The sequence below is a fragment of the Petaurus breviceps genome, unplaced genomic scaffold (assembly GCF_028583685.1).
Source record: "Petaurus breviceps papuanus isolate PSGF00001 unplaced genomic scaffold, PetGlider_PUasm1.0 90823, whole genome shotgun sequence".
NCBI classification, from domain to species: domain Eukaryota; kingdom Metazoa; phylum Chordata; class Mammalia; order Diprotodontia; family Petauridae; genus Petaurus; species Petaurus breviceps.
The window spans coordinates 9,184,069-9,197,818 of record NW_027187352.1 but is presented as its reverse complement, the minus strand read 5'-3'; the positions used below and the strand labels follow the sequence as shown (position 1 = coordinate 9,197,818).

Here is a 13,750-nt window from a genome sequence, read left to right as displayed (position 1 = left end):
CTCTCTCTCTCTCTCTCTCTCTCTCTCTCTCTCTCTCTCTCTCTCTCATCTGCCTCCCTCCCTCCCTCCCTTTTTTCCTTCTTCCCTCCTTAGCCCTCCACCACCCTTTACAGGGTATTCAAGCTAACCTTTTTGGTCCATTCATTGGATTTGCAAGTTGAGGGGAGGGGTAACAATCATTTCCAAAACATGCCTTTCCTTTTTTCTAGCTGTCCTGCATGCTTGATTGGATTTGTATCCCCAGAACTTAATGCAGGGCTTAGGACAGAGTGAATGTTTAATAATACTCCATATATCTGTCATTCTGGGGGTATTTTATTGGGCTGCTTGGTTGTTCTTGCTTTTCCATCCAAGGGCAAAGAGGACTTGCCAAGTGCCGCCATTCTCTGTGTTCTTAGTGTCCTGGGTGTGTCTCTGTCGCCAGGGAGAATACTATCCCTGCTGTCAGTGACGGGAGCCAGACACTCTCCACCCACCCACTCCTTTCCATCTGCAGGAGCTTTTCCCTAAGTCAATAAGTTTAACCAAGTGATTGTCCAAATAGCAACCTGGGAACACCATTTGGGACCATTTGGGAAAATGCTAGCCTGCTCATATAAGTGAGCTGTGGGTGGATTGACCTACATACCTCTATGTGTGTGTTTATGTGGGTTTGTGTATGTCTGCCTCTATGTGTCTGTTCATCTCTGTGTGTCTGTACGTGTTTATGTCTCTGTGTGAATGTGCATGTCCCATGTGTCGCTGACCACAAGTTTGTCTCATTTTGTGTGTGCGTGTATGTGTGTGTGTGTGTGTGTGTGAACCCAAAAATATTGCCAAGACCTCCAGAGTCATCCAGGCCAAACTACACCTGAAAAGAGAATGAGTTTTTTCTTCATCTTCCCCAGCTTCTATTAAAGGTCCTCTAGCTTCTATTAAGGCTTTCCATCTACCCATTCCCCCTTTGGTCAGCAATAATGATGAACACATTTTTACTCTTTTATTGAGCCAAATCTACCTTTGCATCATTCCCTTCTGGGACCCAGCAGAATAAGGCCATGTCTTTTCTTCATGGCAGACCTGCAGGTGTTTTGGGATGTGTGGGAGGGTGTGTCTGTGTTGTGGGGCGGGGGTGGGGGGGGAACAGAAACAGAGAGAGGGAGAAAGGGAGAAACAGACGGTCTTGTCTTCATGTACTTTCAGAGCACTGATGTAAAAGATCTTGTTTTATTCACTACTTCTGGTTAACTAGACAGCTCTAATTCACTGCTTAGTAATGTGGTTGGAGCACTCCTAGGCCCACCAGGCCAGAAGCAGAAAAAGTACTGATTTCTGCAGTGATTCATGAGGAAGCCTACTCCAGGTCATCTGAATGGGCAAATCCCAAATTAGCTTGTGGGGTTTTCTAGGGAAAAAATGCTAGTCTTTTCTAAAAACATAAAATAGTTCATTAGACACTTTAGTTCTATTAATAATAGCTCACATTCATAGAGCACTGTAAGATTTGTGAAGAACTTTGTAAATATTATCTACTCTTAACAGCTCATAACAACTCTGTGAGGTAGGGACTGTTATTATTCCCATTTTACAGATGAAGGAACTGAGGCCTGGCAGTGGTTAAAGTGACTTGCCCAGGGTCACACATCCAGAAAGGGTCTAAGGAGGTAGGTGAACCTGGGTCATCCCAGCTGACTCCAAGTCTACTTCTCTAACCACAAATCCTGCATGGTCCAGGCTAGATGTAGAGAACCATAGCCTAACAATGCAGCTTCCACTCCAGGACAAGCTGGGTAGCTCTGTGTGAGTGTGAGTGTGAGTGTGTGTGTGTGTACTTCTAATTACCTTACCCTATATCTTCATAGTTTGTGTTTATGTTTTATGTGTCTTAGTGTGTATGTGTCTGTGTTTATATCTGTGTGTGTGTGTCTACATTTATATCTGTGTGCATCTGTCTAGGATTTGGAAGGTCCAGCAGTGGGGAAAGCTTGGGGACACAGCTGCTCACTTTCCTGCCTTGGGAGAGGTGCCAGGACAGAAGAAACTAAATGATTCCCTGCTGTAAAGGGGGATCGCCACCCTCAGGATGGCTGGGACAGATGCCTTCCATGGTCCCTCCAGCTCTGAGAGCCTAGAATTCAATTCCCTATGGACAAAGAAGCTTCTAAACATACAGGCCTTTTAGCCAGCCCCAAGGAGGCAAAGACAGCTGCCTGGTTTGCTGTAGCTTGCACGTGGCACTCCCTCTCGTGTCCTTGTGACTGGGCACTGGTCGCCCTCCATCCCCAGAATGCTCTGCCTCCTCACCTCCACCGCCCAGCTTCCCTGTCTCCTTTCAGGACTCAGCTCAAGATCCCTTCTTCTGCAGAAAGCCTTTCCTGAGCCTTGTTTTTCCTAATTAAAAAATTTTTCCCCTGATCCTTTTGTTGTTGGGTCATTTCTGCCGTGTCTGACTCTTTCTGACCCCATTTGGGGTTTTCTTGGCAAAAATATTGGAGTGGATTGTCGTTTCCTTCTCTAGCTCATTTACAGATGAAGAAACTGAGGCAGACAAAGTTAAGTGACTTGCCCAGGGTCACACAACAAACAAGTATCTGAGACCAGATTTGAACTAAGGTCTTCCTCACTCTAGGCCCAGTGCTCTACCCACTGTACCACCTCGCACCCTGATCCTGTTTATTGCTAATCCCCTTCTCTGTCCTTTGAAATTACCTTCATCTACTCTCTGTATCAAAGAGGCACTGAATTTTTTGCATCTTGTCTCTCCCCTTGAGTTCATGGAGGATAAGGGCTGTTTTTCTCTTTATGCTCCTAGCTCTTAGTACAGTGCTTGGCACATATAAATATTTGTTGACTCATTGACTGAAAGATAAATGACAGTTGGGGTTTTTTTATGCACAAATACAAATCAGGAGAGAGTTGGGCAAAATGCCCTCCGAAAGGGGGAGGAGGGAGAGGCCATACACGTGTGAAATGTGTAGAGAAGCACATCTCAGCTGGAGGGAGGGGCCATCTTTGTGGTAGGGAGGGCACTCCAGGCGTGTTATAGGCTGTCTCCAGAGAGCATGAATTCCCCCATCATTAGTCACTTTCAAGTAGAGGCTGGATGATTTCTTGGGGATACTGTAGACAGTTGGATGTTCATGGACAGGTTGGACGAGAAGACCTAGGAGATTCTTTCCAACTCTAGAGATCATATAAGGCTGTGATTCTCAGCAGGGGTGGTGGTCACAGCAGGCTTCCTGGAGGAAGGGGCACCTGGACATGGCCTTGAAGGCTTTTAGCAGGGAGTGAAGGAGAGCATTCCAGGCTTGAGGGAGAGATTGCATGAAAGAAGAATAAGATCAGGGAATAATAGCAAATGTTCCAGTTTGCTTGGAGCTTACATGATTTGGAGATGAGGCTAGAAGGCCATGGTTTCCCTTGATGCTTTCTTCCTTTCCCCCAACCCCAATCTCTGGATCTGAGGACCATAGATTTAGAATTGGAAGGGGTCTTAGAGACCATCAAGTCTGACCCCCTCATTTTATAGAGAAGGGAACTGAGGTTAAGTGATTTATCTAGGGTCATACAGCTACTAAGTGTCTGAGGCAGGATTTGAACTCAGGTGTTCCTGACTTTAAGTCTGGTGCCCTGTCCACTCTGCCATTCTGTGTCTCGTGGTGGCTTTTCACCATGTCGCTTCAAGCCTAAGAACGGATTGCTGGAGGAAACTTGAGAGATCATCTCACCCAGCCCCTAGATGAGCAGAGGGGAAACTGAGGCTAGCTGAGGCTATGACTTGCCCAAGATCCTACATGGTAAGAGAGCTGGGATCCAAGAGTTCTGCTTGCCCATTTTGTGGTCTTTTCACCTCCCCCTCCCACCTCTAACCAAGTGCCCTCTCTTCCCCTCTCAGGAGTGCCAGTTTCTCCCAGGGCACCAGGGCTTCCTTTTTCATGAGAAGTGACACAGCTGTGCAGAAACTTGCCCAGGGGAATGGGCACTGCATGAATGGCGTCAGCGGCCAGGTGCACGGCTTCTACAGCCTGCCCAAGCCCAGCCGGCACAACTCGGAGTTCCGGGACAGTGCCTATGACCTCCCGCAGAGCCTGGCCTCCCATCCTCCCAGCCACACCAAGGGCAGCCTCACGGGCTCCGAGACAGACAATGATGAGGTATACACCTTCAAGACCCCCAACAACACTCTGTGTAGGGAGTTTGGGGACCTCCTGCTGGACAACGTGGACGCCCCAGGAACCCCACTCTCTGCCTACCAGATCCCCAGGACGTTCACACTGGACAAGAACCACAATGCCCTGGCAGTGGGACCCTCTGGGGACTCCTCGGGGGCTCCGCCACCCCGGCCCCCCAAACCGGGTCAGGCAGAGACACCCCGCTGGGGCAGTCCCCAGCAGCGGGCCCAGAACGGAGAGAGTGGCCGGGCAGTCTCTGTTGCTGCCACCATCCCCCGACGCAACACTCTCCCAGCGGTGGACAACAGTCGACTCCACCGAGGTAAGTAGCGAACCTTTCTGGAGGGACAGAGGGAGGAAGGGGAAGGCTCAGATCCAGGAAGAGTAGACACAGTCAGAATTCCTGAAGTCTGCAGGTATGACCCCCTCAACCACCAAGCCCCTTATGGAGCCATATGTGCCGGGGGCACTTCAGGTGGAGGGGCTGCACGGGGAGGAGAGGCCACATGCTGAATCGAGCAGTTCTCTTTGTTGTCCCCTCACTCCTCCATTCCATTTGGCCAGTGTTTATAAAGAACCTACTGTGTGCAGAGAGACCACGAAGCTTGGCTCAACATTACAGTCAAAGCCCACAGGACCTTAGATAAATCCCTTCAGTCTTCCAAGCCTCAGGCTTTCCATCTGTGAAATGGAGCCATAAAACTCAAAACCACAATGCCCCACAGCATGGTCAGGAAGAAAGCTCTTCAGAAACATTAAAATCCTCTAGAAATGTGACTGGTTAGGTTTGTCTAGAGCTCCCCCTCCTGATACAGATCTGTACCTGGGCTACAACTTGTAGTCTCAGAGAATTGCCCTGGTGCCCCTAGAAGTTAAGGGATTGGCCCAGGGGCAGGGGCAGGGCTTGAGCCCAGGTTGTCCTACCTCCAAGGGCAGCACCCTATCTCCCCAAACATATCCACTCTTATTGTTATTCTACAAAGATAGTAAGATACATCCCTTGCCTTCAAGATGCTTATAATTTAATAGAGGATGTCAAAAGACCCTGTGATTCTCCCATGTAGGCACACTCTGCGCCAATGTATGTCATGGCCTCGGAGGATCACAGATCTAAATCATGGAGGGACCCAAGAATTATCTAGTCCAGCCTCAGTCATTTTGTAATAAGGAAGCTGACACAGCTGGGCAGCACAGTGACTTGTTCAGGGTCACACAGGCCATACCATCATGTGACTGAAAAAGTCCATCCAACAATGACCAGCCCTCTAGGGAGAAGCATCTCTCTACACTTGCTTGACAGACACATCCCACCAACAGGCCTTGGTACCATTATCTCATGGTAGGAGAAGCAGTGTAGTAGAATGGATAGAGCACCAGCCCTAGAAGACCTGGGCTCAAGTCCCATTTCTGACACATACTAGCTTTGTTCCTACAAGAATGTAAGTTCAATTTAATAAACATTCATTAAGGACCTACTATGTACCAGGAATTGTGCTAAACTTGGGTGTTGATCTGTAAAAAGATTTTCTTCTTTTGTTTTCCCTTAACAGGTGAAATCAGAGGCTTGGATTTGGTCTAAAAAAAAAAAATTCATCTAATGTTTACAATAGCTTTATAATGGGACCAGAATGAGTTTTATTGCCTTATAGATCGTACAGATGGGGAAACTGAAGGCTAGAGAGTGTAAATTACTTGTCCAAGATCATGTAGCAAGTCAGGGGAAGGAATGGAATTAGAAGCCAGGTTTCTTGACTCCTGACCAAGGACTCCCTGAACTGTCGAGTCTATCAACCAAAATAGACCGAGGCCCTCTCAATGGCAGCCACTCAATCAGTACCTGTCAAATGAGGAGAGGCTTTGTCAGATCTGCTATGAGCACAGTCCTGGCTTGGACAGAACTGAAGAAAACAGCCCCTGCCTTGTAGAATTTACTGTCCAATTGGAGAGAAGAGATCCTGGAGACAAAGTAGTGGAGGATACAAGATGGCTGTGGAATTTCGTAGGAGGAAGTTAGGGAGAGCCAGAGAAAAAAGAATGATGGTGATGATGCAGTGAGATAATGATAACGATTCCCATTTCTGCAGCAGCTTAAGATTTACCAAGCAGCCCCCTCCATACCCCTGGGAACCAAAGAATGTGCTGTTAGTCCCGTCTCACACACCAAGAAACCTAAGCTCAGAGCCAAAGGGACAGTTTACTTAAAATAACATCACTGTCAAGAAATGATCTCGGGTCTCTCGGGACTCGAAGCCCAGTGTTTGCATGCCACACAGCCCCAAGAAGGCTTCACGGAGGGTGTGCAGCTCTGAGATGAGCCTTGAAGGGCTTACAAGACACCTGGGCAGGGGAGTGACCCTGTGGGATCAGTGAGTGTTGGTAGGTTAGAGATGAGTGGAGAGGCAGTGATCGGGACAGACTAATCTTTCATCCCTGTGTCATAGCTTCTTCCTGTGAGACGTACGAGTACCCACAAGGTGGCCAGTCTTCAGAGTCTGTCAACGATGGATTCAACTCCTTTGTGGTAAGTGGGGCCCAGCTGCCTCTAACACTTGTTTCCCCCTGCCCTTGCCTAGGCTAATTCAGGAAGCTAGTGAGTGTCTCCTTCCTATGGGGTCCGGAGATTTGGCCAGAGATCCATGGGTAACATGATCCTTGTTTTCTCTGCCACGGTTCCCTGGCTAGAAAGAGAGAAACTGCCTCCCCAGGGTCCCTCTTTCGGTGTTCACTAATAGATCAACCTTAGAAAAACATCATCCTGATATTTTTTTGTTTATTATTATTTTTTTATTCTAAATTTTTGAAAGAAGAGAACATTTCCAGAAACACAACAGGACACAAAAGAGTATTTGCTATGAGACCACCAACCTCCATTTTATATTGCTTGCTTTATAAAGAAAAAAGTATGTTATAAATTCTGCATGTGACTTTCAAAACTGGCCTTGTCAATGCTTTTCTTAACTCCCTTATGTGCTCTCCTGTGTACTTTAAACGAGATGTTACAGTGACCTTTTTTTTTTTTCCACTTTTTGGAAGGCAATTGGGGTTAAGTGATTTGCCCAAAGTCACACAGCTAGTAAGTGTTAAGTATCTGAGGTCGGATTTGAACTCAGGTCCTCCTGACTCCAGGGCTGGTGCTCTACTCACTGTGCCACCTAGCTGCCCCAAAGCACTTTTTTATATAAGAAAACCTTTTTTTTGGCACCATTATAGCTAATCCCACTTCCCTCTCAGTTTTTTCTTCTAGTTAACAATAAGGAAAAGAAAAAAACAACTTTGGAACAAATAGACATAGTCAAGCAAAATGAATCAACATAGTGTCCATGTTGAAAAATGTACTTTTCTTTAGGGAAGGGGAGGGGGAAGAAAGAGAGAGGAAAGAAAGGGATCCTTACAACATCACTGTGAGGTAGGTGCCCCTATTTTACAGTTGAGGAAACTGAGTCAGAGGTTAAGTGACTTACCCAGGGTCCAGTAAATATCTGAGGTTGAATGTGAACTCACATCCTCCTGACTTCAGGACCAGATGTCTATCTACTCTTCCACCTTGCTGCCTCTTTATGTGGCTTGTGTCCATCTCCTCTATCAAGAGGTGGCTAAGATACGTCATCAGAGGCTCTTTGCAGACATGGCCGGTCAGAGTCATTGACCATTGATCAGAGTTCTTGAGTCCCTGAAAGTTGTTTTTGTTTCCAGGATTGTTGCCCTCCAGCTGTACTCCTGGTTCTGTTCCCTTCACTCGGCGTCAGCTCATGTTTGCCAGGATTCTCTGAGATGATTTGTTTCATCATCCTTTTTTTTATAGTACAATAATATCCCATTACACTCATTTACCATAATTTGTACAACCAGTTCCCAGTTGTCTAAGTGGCCATCTAAAGTATGCCCTTAGATTCTTTTGCTTTTCTCTCCCCTGTCTCCTGACCTGGGTCTTTGATTTCCTGGGTAATTTTCCCTCATCTCACTTATTTTGTACCCCTTTGATAAATTAGTGGAGATTCCCCCCCTCTCCCCAAAAGCCCACTCACCCAAGGACACAGCATAGGACTCACCCTTAGGGTATTCAGTCAAGCCCTGAAGGAGCCAAAGAAACTCACAAGATAATGGGGCATCTGGTGGTGCAAGGGATAAGAGTCTTGGGCCTGGAGTCAGGAAGACCCAAGTTCAGATTTTACCTCAGACACTTAGTAACTGTGTGACCCTGGGCACGTCACTTAACCACTGTTTACTTCAGTTTCTTCATCTGTCAAATGGGGATAATAACCTCCCAAGGTTTTTGTGAAGATTAAATGAAATAATAATTATAAAGCACTTAGTACAGTTCCTGCCACATAGCAAGCCCTACATAAATGTTAGCTCTTATTGTTATTGTTACTATGGTTAAGGCCCATGAATCTCCAACACCTCTGTGAATTGCACTGACACCCTGAGCCTGCTCCCAGCTATCACTGGGCCCCAGCACCCCACCGATGGGCTCTGTGTTTTGTATTTGCAGAATCACACTTACCAATTGAAATCACTTTCAGCATCTATTTGTGGGAGAGTCTTTTGTTTTCCCTACCCCTCTTAAATCTTTGGGGCTGGATAGATAGAGAACAGGTAAACTGCATATAGGTGATTACATGATTTCCTTTGAAGTTTAATATCTCTTTCATTGTCAGGAAAGTCTTCCCCTTATCTAATTTAAATCCCTCCTGCTACAGCTCCTTGTTTTGTGGAATCCGGAGAGAGGTCTTCTCTCAACCTCCCAGAGATGGCCCAGTCATGCAGGGTCGAGCCTACCCATCTTCTATCCCTCCAGTGACACTTCCTATGTCTCTTTTTGCTCTTTCTAGACAGGGAAAGCCGCTGTGGGACACACAGACAGCTCCAACTCAGAAGACAACTACGTGCCCATGAACCCTGGGTCCTCCTCTCTGCTGGCCATGGAGAGAGCTAATGACAATTCTCAGAGTGTCTACATTCCCATGAGCCCTGGGCCTCATCACTTTGACCACCTCAGCTTCTCTTCCTCTGCCTTGCCGGTCCATCGGGGGCGGGGGAGTGAGATCCAGCCTCCCCCCGTCAACAGAAATCTCAAACCTGACAGGAAAGGTGAGGCTGGTTACACTCCCAAACACTGCCCTCTCTAAGGAGGTGCGTCTTCACAATAGCCTGGGTGTGAACCTGGAGTTTTCCTAGGTGAGATGTAGCGTGGTGTTGAGCAGACAGAGCACTGGCCCGAGAGTCAGGAGGCCTGAGTTCAAGGCTCTCTTCTGCTGCTAATTCTCTCTATGATCTTGGGCAAGAAACTTTGGAATCCTCAGTTTCATGTGTGTAAAGTGAGAATAATGATCTCTGCTCAAGATACCTCCCTACTTATAAAATGGATTGGACAAGCTCTCCCATAGCCTCTTCCTGTTCTGAAAGTCTATGACCCTTCCCAGCACTCAAGATCACATCCTTTTCTCATAAACTCTTCTTTCTTGTGTCCCTATTCCAGCAAAGCCGACTCCTCTGGACTTGAGAAACAACACTGTTATTGATGAGCTTCCTTTTAAGTCTCCAGTCACAAAATCTTGGTCTAGGGCAATGTGAGTAGGTTATGGGTCAGGGCACTGAGGGGGAGGATGGTGGGTGGAAGGGAGGAAAGCTGGGACGTCTGGGTTCTAGTCCCAGTTCTGTCTTTTCCTTGTCTTTTGACTTCTATGTTGTCTCATGCTTTCATTTGTCAGAAGGGAAAATAAGGGAGAGGTATGTGCCTAGCCTATGACTGTGGGCTGCTGGGAAGGTCCATCAAGATGGTATACATGAAATCACTTTTGGAAAGTACCGAGCCCTCTGCACAAGTTTGAGTGACTGTGTGCACATGTCAGAAGGCTTTGGCAGCCTCACCCCTACTGGGGATTCAGTGATGAGGATGTACATGAGTTAAAAAATACTTTATAGAAGTTATTTCTTTGGAACCAAAGTCTAGCTGAATGTTAACTATTAGTCTTTCAGTCATGGGACTAAAAAAAAATGAGTAGAGGGTTAGACGAGGTGATAGTTGTCACATTCTTCCTCTTTTGTAAATTTTTTCTTTGTAATTTTGGAATTCAAATGTAGTACCCCTTAGCTATAGCCATATTCAGCATGCTTGTCTTTGGGTGATAACTGTTTCCTTCATGGCCCAAGCACCCACCCAGTGTGTTCCTTTATTACTTTACAAGTAATCTTGAAGAATGACCAAGAACTCAGCTCTATAATTGTGGTCTATACAGGATACTTGGGTTCCATGATGCTGTCCATCACCATTCCTCTCTCTACCCCTACTGCACATTTGGACCACTAGTGGGTTTCCAGGAAAGGCAGAGGCAAAATCTACTCAATTCTGTGATGCCAAAATCTTAGTATTTAAGATTCTGTGATTCTAAATTTTGAAAATGCAAAGATTTTGTGATTCTAGAATTCTGAGATTCTAAAATTCTAGGATTTTGTGGTCCTAATGTATCAAGAAGTAATGATTCCATGAGCCTTTGATTCTAGAACCAGAATTTAAGAATACCTTGAAGGACCAAGCTGTGTCATTTGACATATTTCATCCTCGTGTTTTCTTTCCTTATTTGAAAAGTCTTTAAGATACTAATTACAAAGCTTTGTCTTTAGAATGCTAGTAACAAAAGTTTTGATAACAAAAGGCATAAGAAAAAGCCATGACGTGTGAGGTAGACATACCAAAGATTTAATGAACTTAAGCATCCTTTAAAAAGTGTCATCTAACAGACTTGACCCTTGTATTGTTAACTCCCTGTGTGTTTTCCTCTTCCCATGAACAGTCACACCTTCAATGCTAGCTCTTCCCAGTCCTGCCGTCCCGTCTCCACCCAGAGCATCACCAGCACTGATTCAGGGGACAGTGAGGAGAATTATGTCCCCATGGTAAGCCCTGTGGGAAGCCTGAATCTGAGAGGGGAGTGGGGAAGAGGTACATTCAGTTTAACAAGGCATATGGTCTGATCTGGAGGTCTTGTGTGGGTTCTATGATGCTGGTAGCCTAGTCCATGTTTGACAAAGGTGCCAAGGATACAGTCATTCATTCAAGTGTTCACAGATTTTTAGTGAATGCCTACTTTGTGCAGGGCCCTGTGCTGGGCACTAAAGGGGATACAGAGGTATATGGAATGTCCCCTGGCCTCAAAAATCTTACAGTCCTTTGTAGAGAGAGGTGAGGATGATATACGTAACACACATAATTTTTATTTTTTTGTTGTTTTGTTTTTTTGCTTTTTGGAGGGGGAGGGGAGGGCAATTTGGGGTTAAGTGGCTTGCCCAATGTCACACAGCTAGTAAGTGTGTCAAGTGTCTGAGGCCAGATTTGAACTCAGGTCCTCCTGACTTCAGGGCCAGTGCTCCATTCACTGTGCCACCTAGCCACCCCATAATTTTTATTTTCAATAAACTTCTCAAGTTTGGAGAGTTGATGGGATCTAGGAGTTGGTTAGTATTTAAAAAATGGGAAAATGCCTTACATCTCTCTCGAGTGCTTCTCTGGACTGGGAATAAGGGCCATAGGTCTGGAAAGTGACTTCCCCTCAGGGCCAGTGAAGAGTCTGGCCTAAGTGGCCTCCAGGGTCCATTCCAGCTCTGTCATTCTGTGTGTGAAGGTAGTTTTCATTTCTAGCATTCTCTATTCTAAGATCCTTTCCAGCTCAGGGCAGGAATTCCAGAGCTGAAAGATCTGATGCATAGTATTAAATGATAAGTGCATTAGAATGGTATAAGCAGAGGGCGATGGGAAGGTCTTCCCCCTTCAATACTTTGGACACCATCTGGTTACCCGTGGACTGCTGGGTTGATAGAAAACTACATGGCCTCCAAGGCCCCTTCTAGCTTTGACATTCAATGTTCTAAGTTCTTTTTCATCTCTAACATTCTCTGTTCCAAGGTCCCTTCCAGCTCAGGGCAGGAATTCCAGAGCTGAAAGACGGGATGCATAGTATTAAATGACAAGTGCATTAGAATGGTATAAGCAGAGGGTCATGGAAAGGCCTTTCCCCTTCAATACTTCTGAGATCTGTGACCTCATGGGTGCCAGGGCTATCTTTCCTCTTCACTTTAACTGGCAATTGAATGAGTTAATGAGTTGCTGAGGGTGACAATCTAGTCTTTAGATAATGGAGCCTGCCAGAGTCTGTGTCCTATTGAAAGGGCCTTCCAGAGCTGGGGTGGAGGGGGGAATGAGAGGTGGGGGCAAAGGGTCCCTCCATGCCACTGTGAGGCATGACAGGAAGAAGCAGATAGAGGCCTCTTTAGTACCATACATGTTGCAATTTAATTTCTTTGGACTGAATTGATTCACAGAAGATCTTGGGTTTTTTCTGCAAACAAAATGATTGGTCCCCCAACCACCTTTCCTCCTTATTTCTCTGCCTTTGATTCCTTCCTGCTTTCCTCCATTTCCATTTGTGTAAGGTCTAGGGGTCAATCCCAAGAAGGAATTTGGGGGCTGGGGTGGAGAATTCCTAGCTCGCTGACACTGTCTCTTCCATCCTTGTCCCCTCGTCACAGCAAAATCCTGTGTCGGTGTCCCCTGTTCCCAGTGGCACAAACAGCCCTGCTCCCAAGAAAAGTACGGGCAGTGTGGACTACCTAGCGTTGGATTTCCAGCCAAGCTCACCCAGCCCCCACAGAAAGGTACCAAGAGGGCAAGGGAGGGAAGTGGGACCCAGGGACTGGCTGGGCCAGCATGCTGGGGGAGGCTAGGGGTACAGGGCAAGAAGCAGGTCATACCATCAGCAGAGCAGTACAAGCAAGGAAGTAAACATTTAATCAGATAATAATCCTTTACATAGGTGAGGTTTGCTTAACGGTTTATGAAGTATTTTTTTTTTTTTTGCTTTTTTGGAGGGCACCTGGGGTTAAGTGACTTGCCCAAGGTCACTAGTTTTGTGTTAAGTGTCTGAGGTCAGATTTGAACTCAGGTCCTCCTGACTTCAGGGTCAGTGCTCTATTCACTGTGCCACCTAGCCACCCCTATGAAGTACTTTCTTGTCTAAGCTCTCATTTGATCCTTACACCAGCCCTGTGATGAAGAGACTGTGCTGGCCTGGTCATGGTTCCCCATCTAGTGTGACAGGTCACTCAGAGCCCAAGAAGTCAAACAAACCATCCATTTAATAAAAGTACGTTCAGATACTCCCAGTAAAAGCAATTTCTAAGGCCATCTAAGAAATTCAGGAAGATTACTTTGGGGTCTCAGGAATTCCCTGCCATGGTCTTGAAAACTGATTCTATTTTTTTCCTCCTCCAAAGGATCACCCCTGGGGACTCCATGTCTGCACCAGACCTTCCTTGCCCACAACAATCATAGGTTGGGGATGGGGTAGGAGGGGCTCCTTCACACTGCCTTAATCCCACCAGCGTCCTGGCCCAGAGAGGAACAGGGGCATCCATGGCAGTGGTGGCCCTGGAAGCATTTAGCTACCAGAGGCAACCATAGAGTAGAGGATGGTGAGTCAGCCTCAGAGAGGGGATTAAGGCCTGCCTCTGATCCATTCTGGTTCTGTGACCCTGGGCAAGTCATTTAACTTTGCAGTGACTCAGGCAACTTTCTCTTTTTTTTGGATGGGGGAAGGCAAGAT

General features: G+C 46.4%; 1 protein-coding gene across 1 annotated transcript in view; it reads left to right on the top strand.

Annotated features, from left to right (window-relative positions):
• GAB2 (GRB2 associated binding protein 2) overlaps positions 1-13,750 on the top strand; it is a 260,187-nt gene that overhangs the window by 241,271 nt on the left and 5,166 nt on the right. Inside the window, exons 4-9 of the mRNA XM_069070942.1 lie at positions 3,875-4,473; positions 6,593-6,672; positions 8,984-9,242; positions 9,631-9,721; positions 10,946-11,048; positions 12,678-12,803. Of these exons, the coding sequence (XP_068927043.1) occupies positions 3,875-4,473; positions 6,593-6,672; positions 8,984-9,242; positions 9,631-9,721; positions 10,946-11,048; positions 12,678-12,803 (1,258 nt within the window). The remainder of the gene's footprint in view (positions 1-3,874; positions 4,474-6,592; positions 6,673-8,983; positions 9,243-9,630; positions 9,722-10,945; positions 11,049-12,677; positions 12,804-13,750) is intronic.